The 14288-nt window shown below is 42.3% G+C and overlaps 1 protein-coding gene across 2 annotated transcripts in view; it reads right to left on the reverse strand.

Moving 5' to 3' along the window:
• The window catches only part of LOC133654122 (arginine-glutamic acid dipeptide repeats protein-like), a 185923-nt gene that overhangs the window by 12945 nt on the left and 158690 nt on the right, over positions 1 to 14288 (reverse strand). For both annotated transcript variants that reach the window (XM_062054161.1, XM_062054162.1), the window contains exon 2: positions 12859 to 13363. In XM_062054161.1, the coding sequence (XP_061910145.1) occupies positions 12859 to 13219 (361 nt within the window). In that variant the 5' untranslated portion in view covers positions 13220 to 13363. The remainder of the gene's footprint in view (positions 1 to 12858; positions 13364 to 14288) is intronic.

The raw sequence follows: 14288 nt of genomic DNA on the forward strand, positions 1-14288 counted from the left end.
ACATTAACACTTCAAAAGGCACATATTTGCCCCGTCTGTTGACCTGCAAAGTATGTTTTTGGGGTGGAGGAGTCTGGTCGGCTGCTGGTTAGCTTGAAGCTAACAGCTAGTCTGTCTCCATCCTCGAACGATGTCGATACAGCGGGAGATAAAAGTGAAGTTGCCATAAACTCACAAAAACTAAAACAAGTCATTTACTGGAGACATGGCACAGGATAAAGTTAAAAAGGTTGACTTTACACTCACCTTAATGTTTACCATTAAGTCTTTTTTATGACATCCCCTCGCGGTAAAGTTGTTTGAGTGCAAACTGAGGCAGTATTTGTCATTGATAAAACCTTCTGCGAATTATAATTTACGACCAATAAAAACGCAATAAACGGGGACGGAAATTTGACCCAGCAAATATAAATAAAACAAAACACAGGCGAAAAGCGTTAATCGATAAAATAAAAAATAACGGTAAAAAATAAAAATTTGCGCGTCTAGGGGACGCGCGGTTTTCCGGAATTGCGCATCCTTTCTGATTTCAATGCGTAAAAAGACACAACAAGTGTGTTAACGCCAACACTGCATCTAGTTCATTCACAGTCAGTATCTGAGCCCATTGTGTGTCTAAAATAGGGATAATTGTCACGTGGGGGTCGCATCTTTATGCGGGATCGTTCCTCCATTGCAACACGGACAACTCCGGACGAAGACTTAAAGGTAGGAAATGATTTATTAATTATAAATCATACAGTATACAGCAAGACAGAAAACAAACAAAAGAAAAGCGTGCCGAACGCACGGGAAGCTAAGGCTAACACTTAGCACAGGAGTCTAGAACGTGAAATACATAAACGTGACTGTTGCTTACCGCAAACAAGGAAGCCAGGACGAGTGAACAGAAAGGCAGGCTTAAATAGTGTCAGTGATGGCAAACAGGTGCGCGTCGGGAACACAAGCGGCAGGTGAAAATAATAAGTAACCATGGTAACAAACTCAAACATGGAAGTGCAACCAGGAACTAAAGACTTCAAAAACTAACAGAACTAAACTAAACATGATCCGGACCACGGATCATGACAATAATAAACTAAATTGTTTTCCAAAAAGTTAAGGACCGGTGCCGCATCACGATTATTTTTATTTTGTACATTCTGGAGAAGCAGCGTCCTCTACAGGAGACATTTGATTGATTTGTCAGAATGATAAAAGCGTTCTGCTGTTTTTAAGGACCTTCTGCAAAAAACTTAGTCAAAAATCCTCTTGATGACAGCACTCTATGCTGCAAAAATGTGAGACTCTTACAAGTTTTTTTAAATGTACTCCTGGGCCACCAATTGAATAGCCTAGAGCTACAACGATTCCTCGATTAATTTGATTAGAAAAAAAGCATCCTTTTGTATTTCGTCGCTTTGATGATTTGTTGAATAAATATTGTATTGCTCAAGCGCACAGGAGCAGTGCACCTATTGGTAATCTATCTCGCTTGCGTTGGCGGTGATGTAGCCGGTGTGTGTGTGAGAGAAAGAGGTAGGATGGCTCAAAATACAACAACAAAGTGGAAAGACAGCAAAGAACTGAAAGCAGATGAGAGGTTTTGCGATCATTTCAAACTGAAAAAGACACATCGTGGTGAAATATTTGCACTGTCAAACACAGCTGGCATTTCACAATAGTACTACATCAATGATGCAGTACATTACCAGAAATCCTCCAGCATATTTAAAAAAAGCAACCAAGCTGAAATGAGCTAAAAGTCTATTTTGCATAACATCTTTTATTCAAACACATGTGATAACACATTAGATGGCAGTATTGTCCTGTTTAACTTCTCCGTTCATGATGAGTATATCATTTCGGCCGCCATGTCTGTAATTTCCTCGTTCTTCTGCTTCGTCTCCTTGTTGTGTGCGCAGTTGTGCACTCTATAAAAGCCCTAGATGTTATGACGTCTTTGGGCAGGCGAGCTGTTTATATTGTGGGAAAGCGGACGTGAGAACAGGCTGTCCCCACTCAGTCTCAGGTCCGCATTGAGCTGGAGGGGGCGTGGCCTCCAGCTCCGGCTGAATACCGGGAGTTTGTCGGGAGAAAATCTCTGCCGGGAGGTTGTCGGGAGAGGCGCTGAATACCGGGATTCTCCCGCTAAAAACGGGAGGGTTGGCAAGTATGACTAATAGTCTGCTTTGCCAGTCCAAATGCATTCGCCGTTTTCCTCGACGGCCAGGTAATACAAAGCACACGCTACCTTTTATATCACATCCACGGGAGCTTGCATTCTCATTGTCTCTCCTTCGACAAATTGACAAAGTTTTTTGCTAAGTAGAATCACAGCTGACCCGGCCGGACATTGGAAAGTTCTCTTGCCGTCTGAGATGTGTTGTATCTGAAATAGCTGCAATCACTTTCTCTTAAGGTATTCATGTGTGATTTCCACAAGCGTCTATACATGTAGAAGGAGAAACACGGGTATGTCTAGATGACTCGCCTTCATATTTTCAGTGGTTAGCTCCGAGATGTGAAACCGCTTTATTATGAAGCTGGCTGTGGTGCATTCTTTCTGACGTCACTTCCTGTGTAGGGCGCGGTCTTTCTGGCGTCACTTCCTCTCCAAACTCACTTTAGTAAACGATCAATGAGTCCATAAAAAGCTAAGAGCCGGAGATTCAAGAATTACACGGCTGACTTACCCGTGTAAAAATTTGTAAAACGCTGGTTTAGTGTGGCTGAAACGGGGCTAAGGCTAAATATTTATTTGTTTAAGGGGTTAAACGACTTAGTGTAGACATGGCCTTAGATACATTGTCACTTAATGTATCATACTTTGTCAGAGCATTTTTATTTAGTTTGGTTCTTTATTATCTAATACCTTCATACGTCTTCCAAACACACTGTTAGGAATTTGCTCTGTCCTGTGACGTCTGCGGATATTTCCACATATGGTTGGAATATCTCTGAAGAGCCTTGTGCTAGTACGCCATTGTAGTCCGACATTGTAGTCAATAAGCTCTTTTTCCTCTATCCTCTTGTTCTGGGGAATACCGGCTTGTACATGCACATGCATCCTCCGCTGTTGCCTTTTCTTATTGAAAGTTGTGTATAGTTCTAACTTATATTTGTCAGTAGTGGGGTTGTACGGTATACCGGTACTAGTATAGTATCGCAGTACTAATGAATCAAAAAACATCTGTGCATTTGGGTTTCCCCGTGGAAACAATTGATGCTGTGGTGGGGGGTCTTACTTTGTGGGGGATGGGTGGATTTTTCTTACTCTTATTTTAAGGGGAATGGAGAGCGTGGTGTGTGCAGGGACAACCACAGCAGGGCCTTTGTGGTCAAGTGTTCTCACTTCCTCAGTAGCTATTACTTTGCTTTCTTTCACTCTCCTCCACCCTACAATAAAAGCATCACATCGCTCACAACCAGGCTAGGGACGTGTAGGATTTCAACACATGGATATAGATAATAAAAAAGAACCTGCTCTGCGATTCTCTAATTATATTGTCACTCCTACGATCAAGCCACAGGATATTCGATGTTATTACCTCCACACACAAACACACACACACACACAACAATTTTCTCTGCTTTGGCTCATTGTTCAGCCAGCTTTTCTCCTATGGCTGCCAGGCGTGTCTAATCTAAAACACACCTCGTCTCGGCTAAAGAGGTGTGTCCTACGCTCTCTGTTACCGAGCAAATAAGATGCTGTTTAATTTGCTGCAGCGTTCCAGGGGAAGGGTGGAGGAGAGGAGGGGGTGAGAGGCTCTTGGATAGCGCCAGGATATATTTCTTGTAGCGAAGCAACACCAGAAAACTGCACCAATGCATTCTGACAGTGTTTTGTAAACAGTGATTGAATCTAGGATGCGTTATGTCTTTGGCTATTTACGCAGACATATTTAGGGAAATAACAGCGTAAATAATCAACATAAATAGCACAATTGAATGCACAAAATTAAGCTTGATATTGTCATGCAAAACCAGGGAGGTTCCTACTTGTAATTTGGTTCTACCGTAAAGAGAAAAGCAGACCGTTCCTCAGTACGTCTCCAGGCACTAAATTACAGTTTGATTAGCTTCGGCAGTAAATAATGTAGTAAATAAAGATGGCTGTGTTGCCAGAGAGAACTGGTTTCCAATCACATAGCATGTGTGTGTTATTCTGATTTTTAAAAAGGCAAACACGTTCAGATTAAGGCGTTTCCATGTATCGTTCAAATCTCAGTGGCCTAGTGGTTAGAATGTCTGCCCTGAGATAGGTAGGTTGTGAGTTCAAACCCCAGCCGAGTCATACCGAAGACTATAAAAATGGGACCAATTTCCTCCCTGCTTGGCACTCAGCATCTAGGGTTGGAATTGGGGGTTGAATCACCAAACATTATTCCTGGGCGCGCCCACTGCTGCTGCTCACTGCTCCCCTCACCTCCCAGGGGGTGAACAAGGGGATGGGTCAAATGCAGAGGACAAATTTCACCACACCTAGTGTGTGTGTGAAAATCATTGGTACTTTAACTTTAACTTTTTTCCAGATTATTTATTTGAGAAATCGTACTAACTTAGTGCATGGAAACATACTGTATGATGTGTGATGAATTTGGCATCTTAATCAATTTGTTTTCCCACCGGCTTTTACACGAGATCCATCCATCCATCCATTATCTGCCGCTTGTCCCTTTTGGGGTCGCGGAGGGTGCTGGAGCCTATCTCAGCTGCATTCAGGCGGTACACGGGGTACACCCTGGACAAGATGCCACCTCATCGCAGGGCCAACACAGATAGACAGACAACATTCACACACTAGGGCCAATTTAGTGTTGCCAATCAACCTATCCCCAGGTGCATGTCTTTGGAAGTAGGAGGAAGCCAGAGTACCCGGAGGGAACCCACGCAGTCACGGGGAGAACATGCAAACTCCACACAGAAAGATCCCAAGCCCAGGATCTAACCCAGGACCTTCATATTGTGAGGCACACGCATTAACCCCTGTTTCACCGTGCTGCCTTAGATCAAAAGTTACAAAATAAAACGGCTGTGCAGAAAAGCAAGGTTTTTATGAAAGCGTTGGCACATTTGGCGTAAAAATAGCAAGTGAGCCTTGGATGGAATAAATGTCCTCTGACTGACATCCAGCAGTCTATCCCCCTTGAGTGCACTGATCCCAAAATGAAATGGCAAAAGGAATGCAATAATGGAGCTACAGGGGTGTGAGGGGACCAGCAGGCTAAATGAGACTCAAGACGAAAGAGGGCTTCCTAAAACATGTACTTTATTTGGACATTCATTTTGATGTAAACTGGGACTATGGTGTTTTTGTGGTTGCCGTGGTGACATTTATCCACCGACTTTGCAGCTTGTTCTTTGGTGCTATTGTTACTGTTCAGAGTTGTGTGAAGTGCTTGCACAAACATGGCTGTACACGCTTTTACCTTAATAATGATGCGTTCCTAGGTTCCCAGGGGCATTGTCGTGCTGCTAGTTGCCGTTGTTTTGTTCATGAAAACCTTTGATCAATTTAACTGAATGGACTATGAAGCAGGGATTTAATGGAATAATCAATATTTTTGCAGAAATCAAGAAAAAAGGTGTTCAGTCACTCCATTGCTGCTTCATGCCAATTCCTGCTGGGTTGCCCAGGTGCGTTATCGTTCCTTCCTCTCTCTCTTACTGTAGCGCTTGTCCAACAGCTCTCCCTTGTTCAGACTAGAAAAGGAGTAGGGAAATACCTAACTGGTCATAGTGTCGTCCCCTTTGCAACAGGGCAGACCTACAGCTGAGAGCTCCTAAGGGAGAACAGAGGCTCTTTCACCCCCCTCCTTCTCCTACTCTCAGCAAACCCACACTTTCTCATTTAGCAGGCGGCAGGTGGTTGAATTCCACTAAGAAAGCCATTTTCCCAGAGACTCCACTGTGGGAGAGATACAAGAGAGCATAAGGTTTTTTTTCTTGTTTTTTAAACAGAGGCGTGCAGAGAACGCTGTTGTGTTTCTATTAAAGATGACTTCAAGGGCTTGCCCCTCTTATTGGGCTGACTGGAATAAGCTAATAGATCAAAAAACATAAATTGACGACTCCAGAACATGCTATGCTGTTCTGACTCTAAACCTTAACTGGCCCATTACTTATCGACACCTTATAATGGTTCAAAGTAATTGATTCAATACTGTAACGATAAATGGTATTACTACTAAACGACGATACAACTCTTGACGAGGGCTGTGGCTATGGATTATTTTAGTAAGCAAGTAATCAATTGATCAGTTTGTTCCACTATTATGACAAAAAAACGTTATAATCTCAATGTGTATTTTAGGGACAATAGTAGAAATAAACAAATATGTTATTGCTTGGCATAAACTTCATTCTTTTTTTCTAATAAATGCATTTAATCAATAATTAAATTTAACTTTTAACACATGTCCACTAATTTAAGATTTTTTTTTTAAAACTATCCGCATTTTTCCAACCGCTACACAGATCACGACATCCACACACCACGGCACTCATGCGCTCTATTGCAGACGCCGTGCGGAAACTATGTCCGCGTATTTAAAATTCCGGGCACTCCTTTGGGAGTGGGTTTTCTCAATTTTTATTAGTTACACTAATAAAACGAAAAATTGAAGCAATAGAACATAAGTCGAAGCTTTGTTCTAATCGATTATTCACTGCAGCCCTACTTTCGACGGTAAGTATTTCAGTTTTAGAATTAAAATTACCGTAAAATCGTGATTGATAACCCAACTTTGATAAACTAACAGATCTGTAACTCTGTTTATATACCGGAGCCGCAGGCTAGCCTGCTAATGGCTAGCTAGTTTGAATGTTAACATGAATACAAGAGACATTAACGTCTTTCTCCATGAAATATCATACCCCAATCAAAACTTACTGGTATTTAAACACATTCCCTGCATCATGAAAAAAACACTCTAAACCTATACAGATAAAAACAGAAGAAGATAAACATATTTAAACACTCAAATAACAGTGATGTTTTAAGAAGCCAGAACCGTATTTAATATTTCTTGTGCCAAGCAAAGTAAGTTATGTGTTTATTTATATATATTTAAAAGAAAAAAAAATTTTTGAGCACATTTAACAATACCGTGCTAATAATGATACCTGTGATTATTTTGGTCACAGGACCTGTGATATGAAATGTTCACATTGTTACATCTTTATTCCATTGCACAAATAATTTTACTGACTTTACAATGAAACAATTGCTACTGTATCGCTACAGTACTACAAAACAAGATTGTACGGTTTGTTGCTGGCCTCGTAACAGATGTGTGTAAACATCACTTTCCGATGGCTAACATCTGTGCTGGACAATAAGTTCACATACTTTTAGCTCATTGGCTCGCATAGCTCAACTCAACTCTCAAAAAGTGGAAATTTGTGGAATGCACAGGCAGGGTGCACCGCTGGACAAGCTTTACATTGCTCTACAACAGTGGTGTCAAACATAAGGCCCACGAGCCGGATCAGGGCTGCCAACAGGTTTTATCCGGCGCGCGGAATGAGTTTGCTAAGTATAAAAATTTGCCAAAATGTTTGAATGAAAGAAACTGCTGTTCTAAATGTGTCCACTAGATGTCGCAATAGCAATTCTTTGTGTCTTTGTAGAATATGCTACATGTTAAAAAAAAAAAAACCACATGATATAAAATGAGCAAACTACAGAAATAACATCCTGTAATTTGATTTTGATATAATTTTTTTGATCTTGATAGATTGAAAATTAACACCAACGAGTTGACTGATGAACATTATCACATAATTTAATTCAAAAAGTATAAATAACGACAAATAAAGATAGAATACTATTAACTGCAACATGTAAGTGTAAAATAAAAAATAAAAACATTATGATTTGTGCACTTTCAGAATGTGCTTGTTCTATTTTTAAACAAAGAAAACAATCTGAAGTTGTCTTTATTTTTAAGTTACTGTGCCGTGATTTTACCAGTCCGGCCCACGTGGGAGTAGATTTTTCTCCATGTGGCCCCCGATCTAAAATGAGTTTGACACCCCTGCTGTACAACATTTGAACTTTAACGCTGATAGTCGTGTCATAATACAACTCTTTTATTACGGCAACTTTGTGAGTTTGAGCAATTCCGTAAATTTTTTTCATTTGTGCAAGGTCGCTGTCCTCATTCTGGAATTTAGATGTCAAGGTTTGCTTCGTTTAAGTACACCCTAACATTTTTCTAACCTGGTCCAAAGAATACTTTCACAATACTAACTACTCATGATGTTAACCGAGTACAGTACGTGCCCTGATGGCGATACTTTTCATTGTAACAATAATGGCAGTTCACACGTTCCCAACAGGAGTAAATCACTGCCAACAGTTGGTAGTATGAGGAGGGCTAGAAAAAAGGGGAGGAAGGTACGGTTAACCGTGTGTCAGACATGCTCCTGGTGCACACAGCCTACAGTGTGTGTGAGTTTGCTCACATGACACATACAGTACTCCCCTGAGTTCAGTGGTGGCTGCAGCAAAGAGCGCCAGCTGTCCACATGAGCAACTCCACTCGACACTCATATCCACACACACAATGTTTTTCCACAGGCGAGCTTGCAGTCTCTCAGCTTTATACGCGCTGTCACAACACTAATCTGCCTCTCTCGCTCTCTCTCTCTCTCTCTCGCGCTCTCTCTCTGAGGGAACTTACTAAATTAAATCAATTCTTGTCTTTCTATGAGCCAAAGCCAGCCCACGGACACTGTGGCAGCCATGTTGTATGACATACAAGGAGTACAGAGCCAGAAGGGACAGGCAGGTGGTTTCCATTAACTCTCACCATTTTAAACCAAAGGCATTTAGTGAGTTCGGAAGGAAGCAGGCATGCTATGGAAGTCTGCCAACTGCAGCACTCGACAGTTCTGCTGTAGATGAGAGAATAGACAAGTGTGCATGCTGTATCCGTGTTATGCATGTGTGTGCCAGAGATAGGGCCAGACCTGTGTGATGGTTTAAAACAGTCGTCCCCAATCACTGGTCAGTGGATCGATTGGTTTTGCACAAGAAATAAAAAATAAAAATTTGTTGTTGTTTTAAAAAAAAAATTAAATCAACAAAAAAAAAAAAAGATACACTTACAATTAGTGCACCAACCCAAAAAACCTCCCTCCCCCATTTACACTCATTCACACAAAAGGGTTGTTTCTTTCTGTTATTAATATTTCTGGCTCCTACATTATATATCAATATAGGGATACAGTCCGTAAGCACACATGATTGTATTTCTTTATGACAGTCATGTCATAAAGAAATACAATCGTGTGCTTACGGACTGTATCCCTGCAGACTATATATATATATATATATATGTGTGTGTGTATTTTACATCTGTTTTAAATGTTATTTTTAGTCTGTCCTTTGCCTGTATTACTTTGTCCTTCAACTGTGGTTGTTTTTAAAGGGCTTTATAAATAACGTTGGTATGGTATGGTATGGTAAAATTATTTTGATACTTTTCGGTACTTTTGTAAATAAAGGGGACCACAAAATTTTTTATTATTGGCTTTATTTTAACAAAAAATATTAGGGTACATTAAACATATGTTTGTTATTGCAAGTTTGTCCTTAAATAAATTAGTGAACATACAACACAACTGGTCTTTTAGTTGTAAGTAAGCAAACAAAGGCTCCTATTTTTAGCTGCTGATGTATGCAGTAACATACTGTGTCATTTTCCATTCTATTACTTTGTCAACATTATTAAGGACAAGTGGTAGAAAATGAATTATTAATCTACTTGTTCATTTACTGTTGTGGACCGGTACTTTTCAGAGGCGGTATAGTACCGAATATGATTAATTAGTATCGCGGTACTATACTAAGACCGGTATACCGTACAACCCTAGTACGTTGTATATGTATAAGTGTTCCTGCTAACTCTCCCCAATGGCCACATATATAATCTCCAGAGAGAGGATCGATAAACTGAGTTTGGGGAACTCATGAATCGTAGGAAATGGCCTGAGGAAGGGGAAAAAGCTGAGCCACAGGATCATGGATCGATTTGGATCGGAGGTGTTCTGCCCAGCAGCCGAGTGTACAAATGCTACAGGACAGGATACCTTTCGTGTGCACCAGTATGTGCAAGACTCCATCTCTAGAACAGTAAAGCTAGTGTAGCTGCACAACTAATTCTAGCCTTTTCCATCCAGTCGGCTCTAAGCCGCCTGAACCCGTCTCACAGGATAGAGAGGCTAAGCTGTGAGGGTGGCGGGAGATTGTGAGTGTGAAAACTATTTCATTACTAGCTCACTTTATGTGAGTTTGTAGGCCCTCCGACATAGAATCAATCCAAACACAAAATATGTTTTTGTTTTATGAAGTTGAGCTTCCATCCTAATCTCTCTCCCATATTCTGCGGCTGTGCAAATCCCTCACCCAGGGTGGTCAGTTTTACATATTGTGTGTCACTAGACGGCTATAAAGGGATTTAACATTTAGTAAAGCATAATCCATCGCAGGCTTTGTGCCTGCCTAAGCTGCGCACATCAAATCTGATTGCAAGAAGGCTGACTAGCGAGCAGGAGGAGGAAAACATGCACTGCACTCACACACGGGGCTTATCATTTGAACAATGAGCAGAGGAGACAGCAGGAGGTCAGTTACTGAGGTGGAGGATCTTCTGTGTTGACAATAGGTGGTAAATTGCATACTAGTGTGGCGGGGATGGGGCCACCGCTGGCCACTCAACCCTAATGGAAGACAGCCTAGCAACTAGAGTGTGGAAGAGCAGGAGGGGAGGGGGGACAACGTTGTGACACCCAGGCAGCTCTCGACCTGTCATGCTAATTGAAGGAGAAGACAGGAAACATAAATATTCCCCATCAAGCGGGCACCGGCTCTGCTGTTCGCTCAGATGTGGAAATATAAATATTCGGCAGGGCTAATCCACTGAGACGCTCGACTTTGTTTATGTGCCTTTTGAATGTTTCATTGATGTGACTGACTGCTTAGGGTTTTTTTTCCTTCTAAATCCCTCTTTCCCAACCCCCACCGTCCGCATGGTTGAATTATGAGACAAAGCCTTGCTGCTCTGTCTATTAAACAAGAAAAAAAAGGCTGCAATGGAGTCTGTCGCCGATTATTAGACAGAGAGAAGAGAAGCTGGTGAGGTTGCTTTTTTAAGGCTCCCTTTTGATACCAAATACATCATTTAGCCAACAGTTGAAAAAACTATTTACGTGTTGGAGAGAATTACCTAACATTGGCTGTTTAATATGCCAGCAACGTGGGCCCCCACTCCACCCTACTACTTGACCTTTTAGATAAATGAGACACGGCAGCTATGATTAAGGTACATTCTGGATTGTACAGGGCAGAATACAGGAGAGCTAGTGTGGCTTTTCTTTATCATCTACTAATCTGCAGGTAAATTAAAGGGCTAGTTTAAATCAAAGGTTCACAATTACAACTCTCAGAAGGAGAAAGCATAATTTGGCGTCAGTATAAAGTCATCACTGTGCCTTTCGTCACTATCGCATCAAGTGAAGCACCACTTTGCTTTATTGACTTGGCCTGAGACAAAGTGCTGGGAGGGTCAACTTGGAATTGATTGTATGATGCATTGGCCTTTAGCCTGAGGTAGTACTTGTGGTGCTGTTTGGCAGTCTGTCAGCAGCAAATTGTAAAGGGCACAACTTTATTCCTTTTTATTTCCAACCCAAGCGTATTAACAACAATATGAGATAAAAGGAGTGAGAGTGGCGTGTTATTTAGGTCGTTTAAGATTATCTTTATGCAAGGGAATTTGATGAATGGGGATGGACTGCGTTTACTACATTTACTCAGGCTATGTCTACACTAAGCCGGATAACCCCTGAAACGAATAATTATTTAGCCTAAGCCTCGTTTCAGCCACACTAAACCAGTGGTTAAGGTCCCCCTCCTCGGACAATTTTTTACACGGGTAAGTGTGCCGTGTATTTCTTGCATCTCCGGCTCTTAGCTTTGTATGGACTCATCGATCGTTTACAAACAGAGTTCGGAGAAGAAGTGACGCCAGACCGACAGCGCCCCACACAGGAAGTGACGTCAGAAAGAACGCGCCACAGCCAGCTTCATAATAAAGCGGTTTCGTAACACGGAGCTAAACACTGGGAATATGAAGGTGAGTCATCCAGACATGACCGTGTTTCTCCTTCCGTCTGTACAGACGCTTGTGGAAATCACACCTGAATAACGAATATTCTCGAATAACAACGAGAATGCAGGCTCCCGTGGATGTGATAAAAAAGGTAGCGCGTGCTTTGTTTTACCTGGCTGTCGAAGGAAAACTACGGAAAACGGCGTGTGCATTTGGACTGGCAAAGCAGACTGTATCAGTTATTGTCCGCCATGTATGTCGCGGACTCAACATCTAGGTCCAGAGTATATAAAGTCACCAAAAACGAATGGACAATGAAGGCAAAAGAGGGAGGAGACCAGATATCTAGATCCCTAGTTTGATTGATGTAAAATGTTTTTATCACATTGTTTACGTGTCTAATAAAGATTTGATTAATTTATGATGTCTCAGGTGTGGTTCACTACAATAGGGCCCCACAGCACACTGGATTCCAGTTAATTGAAATACCACAACACTGGATATTGTTCAGATAAGTTAAATTTAAGAACTTGCACACAAAGCAACACTGGATGTGACTATGACGTGCACATTTTCCACGCATGCGTATTAGGTCGCGTTGCGCTGGCGGACTGAGGGGGTCTTAAACGGGGGAATTGTTGTGTGTGGACACGGATAAGGTTAGGTGGGATTTATCTTGGATAACGGGCCTCAGTGACCATGCCAATATGACGGCCCCCTGCCGATAATTAGATTAGACGGAACACGGACTCACCTCCTGGTCTGTAAACAACATCGTCTTCTGTGATGAAGGAGGTGATTTCTCCGTTCTCTGTGCGCTCATAGCGAGACTTCTTCTTGGGCGTCTTCTTCTTGCCCTTCTTTCCGGCCTCCTCGGCCGTGCCGCTTCCTCCGCCTGTGCTACCGTTGTCGTTGTCCTCATCCTCGCTGTGTTCGCTCTCTGCATAGTTCTTAGCCCCGCCCTCAAGTGTACAACTGCGCCTCGGCCTGGAGCTTTCGCTCTCGCCTCGATCGCCATCTTGTCGCCGAGACTTCCCGGACTCTCGCTTGTCCCGGTCCCGATCTCTGTCTCTGTCCCGCTCTTTCTCCCGCTCCTTTTCTTTGTCAGCCGTCATGATCCGCCACGTGCCTTCCTCAGTCCTCTCACGGCTGGGCCTCCGTGAAAGGTAGACTGTGAGCCTGGGCTTCAGTCTTCTGAATTTACCAGTCAAATCCAGGGAAAATTTGGCCACACCAACAACCCCAGTGTTTCAGAAAAGCTGTAAAATGACAAAAAAAAGGAAGAGTGAGTGTCATCTTGAAGTTAATCGTTTGTGCATGAGGAATACAAGATTGCGCCAAGAAGCCTTACAGCCGGGGAGACTAACAACAATAATTGCTGCCAGCACCCTGCACAATAATGAAGACTTGTGAGAGCAACTTTATCAAAGGCGCACAACCTCGACACATCTCAGAGGAAGATATTTGTACCCTGTAAAAAGAAAGTATAAACTATATATAAATGGAGGTCGTAGCTTACTAACTAAAACAAAACATGAAGGATCAGGCTTGCAGCCAATAAATCTGTTTTTTCAGTATAAACAGTACAGGAGCAAACAGCACTGACAGTTAACTGGCAAGCTTCTCTGCAAACCATCTGCAATGACACAGAATTTCATATGGTGTATTTGTGTGTACTCTGGCTTACTGGGACGGCGACTCACTCCGAGCCACAGTCACCGCTGTGTTAATGTCAAATGACAGCTCTGGAGGGAAGAACACAGCAATCCAGTGGATAGCAGGGAAATGAGCCATTTTCAGCCATCCTAAAACAAGACTTGTTGACAATTTTTTGGTCCCCATAATGAAAACCTCCCAGTTAAAGCAGCACGACCCTTTGATTTCACCTGCAAAGATCTTAACGCAGGTCCGTGTTTGGCCGCTTCATAGCCACGGCGACTAATGAACAGGAAATAGTTATCGCGCTCCCCAGAGGGATAAGGCAGCATGTGTTACCAAGGTGGTGACTGCAGATTGGAGGGATAGGTAAAGTGAGAAAGCCAACATTTACAGTGGGAGTTGTGGAATATGAGAAGCACATACACTCGTACACGCGAATGGTGGTGTTTGGTGACAAGCGTGCTCTAAGCAGCGGGTGCTGTCACTTTGTGAGCAGACGCCAACTGACAGGGCAGCTGCTCCTGT

The sequence above is a fragment of the Entelurus aequoreus genome, linkage group LG07 (assembly GCF_033978785.1).
Source record: "Entelurus aequoreus isolate RoL-2023_Sb linkage group LG07, RoL_Eaeq_v1.1, whole genome shotgun sequence".
Lineage (NCBI taxonomy): Eukaryota > Metazoa > Chordata > Actinopteri > Syngnathiformes > Syngnathidae > Entelurus > Entelurus aequoreus.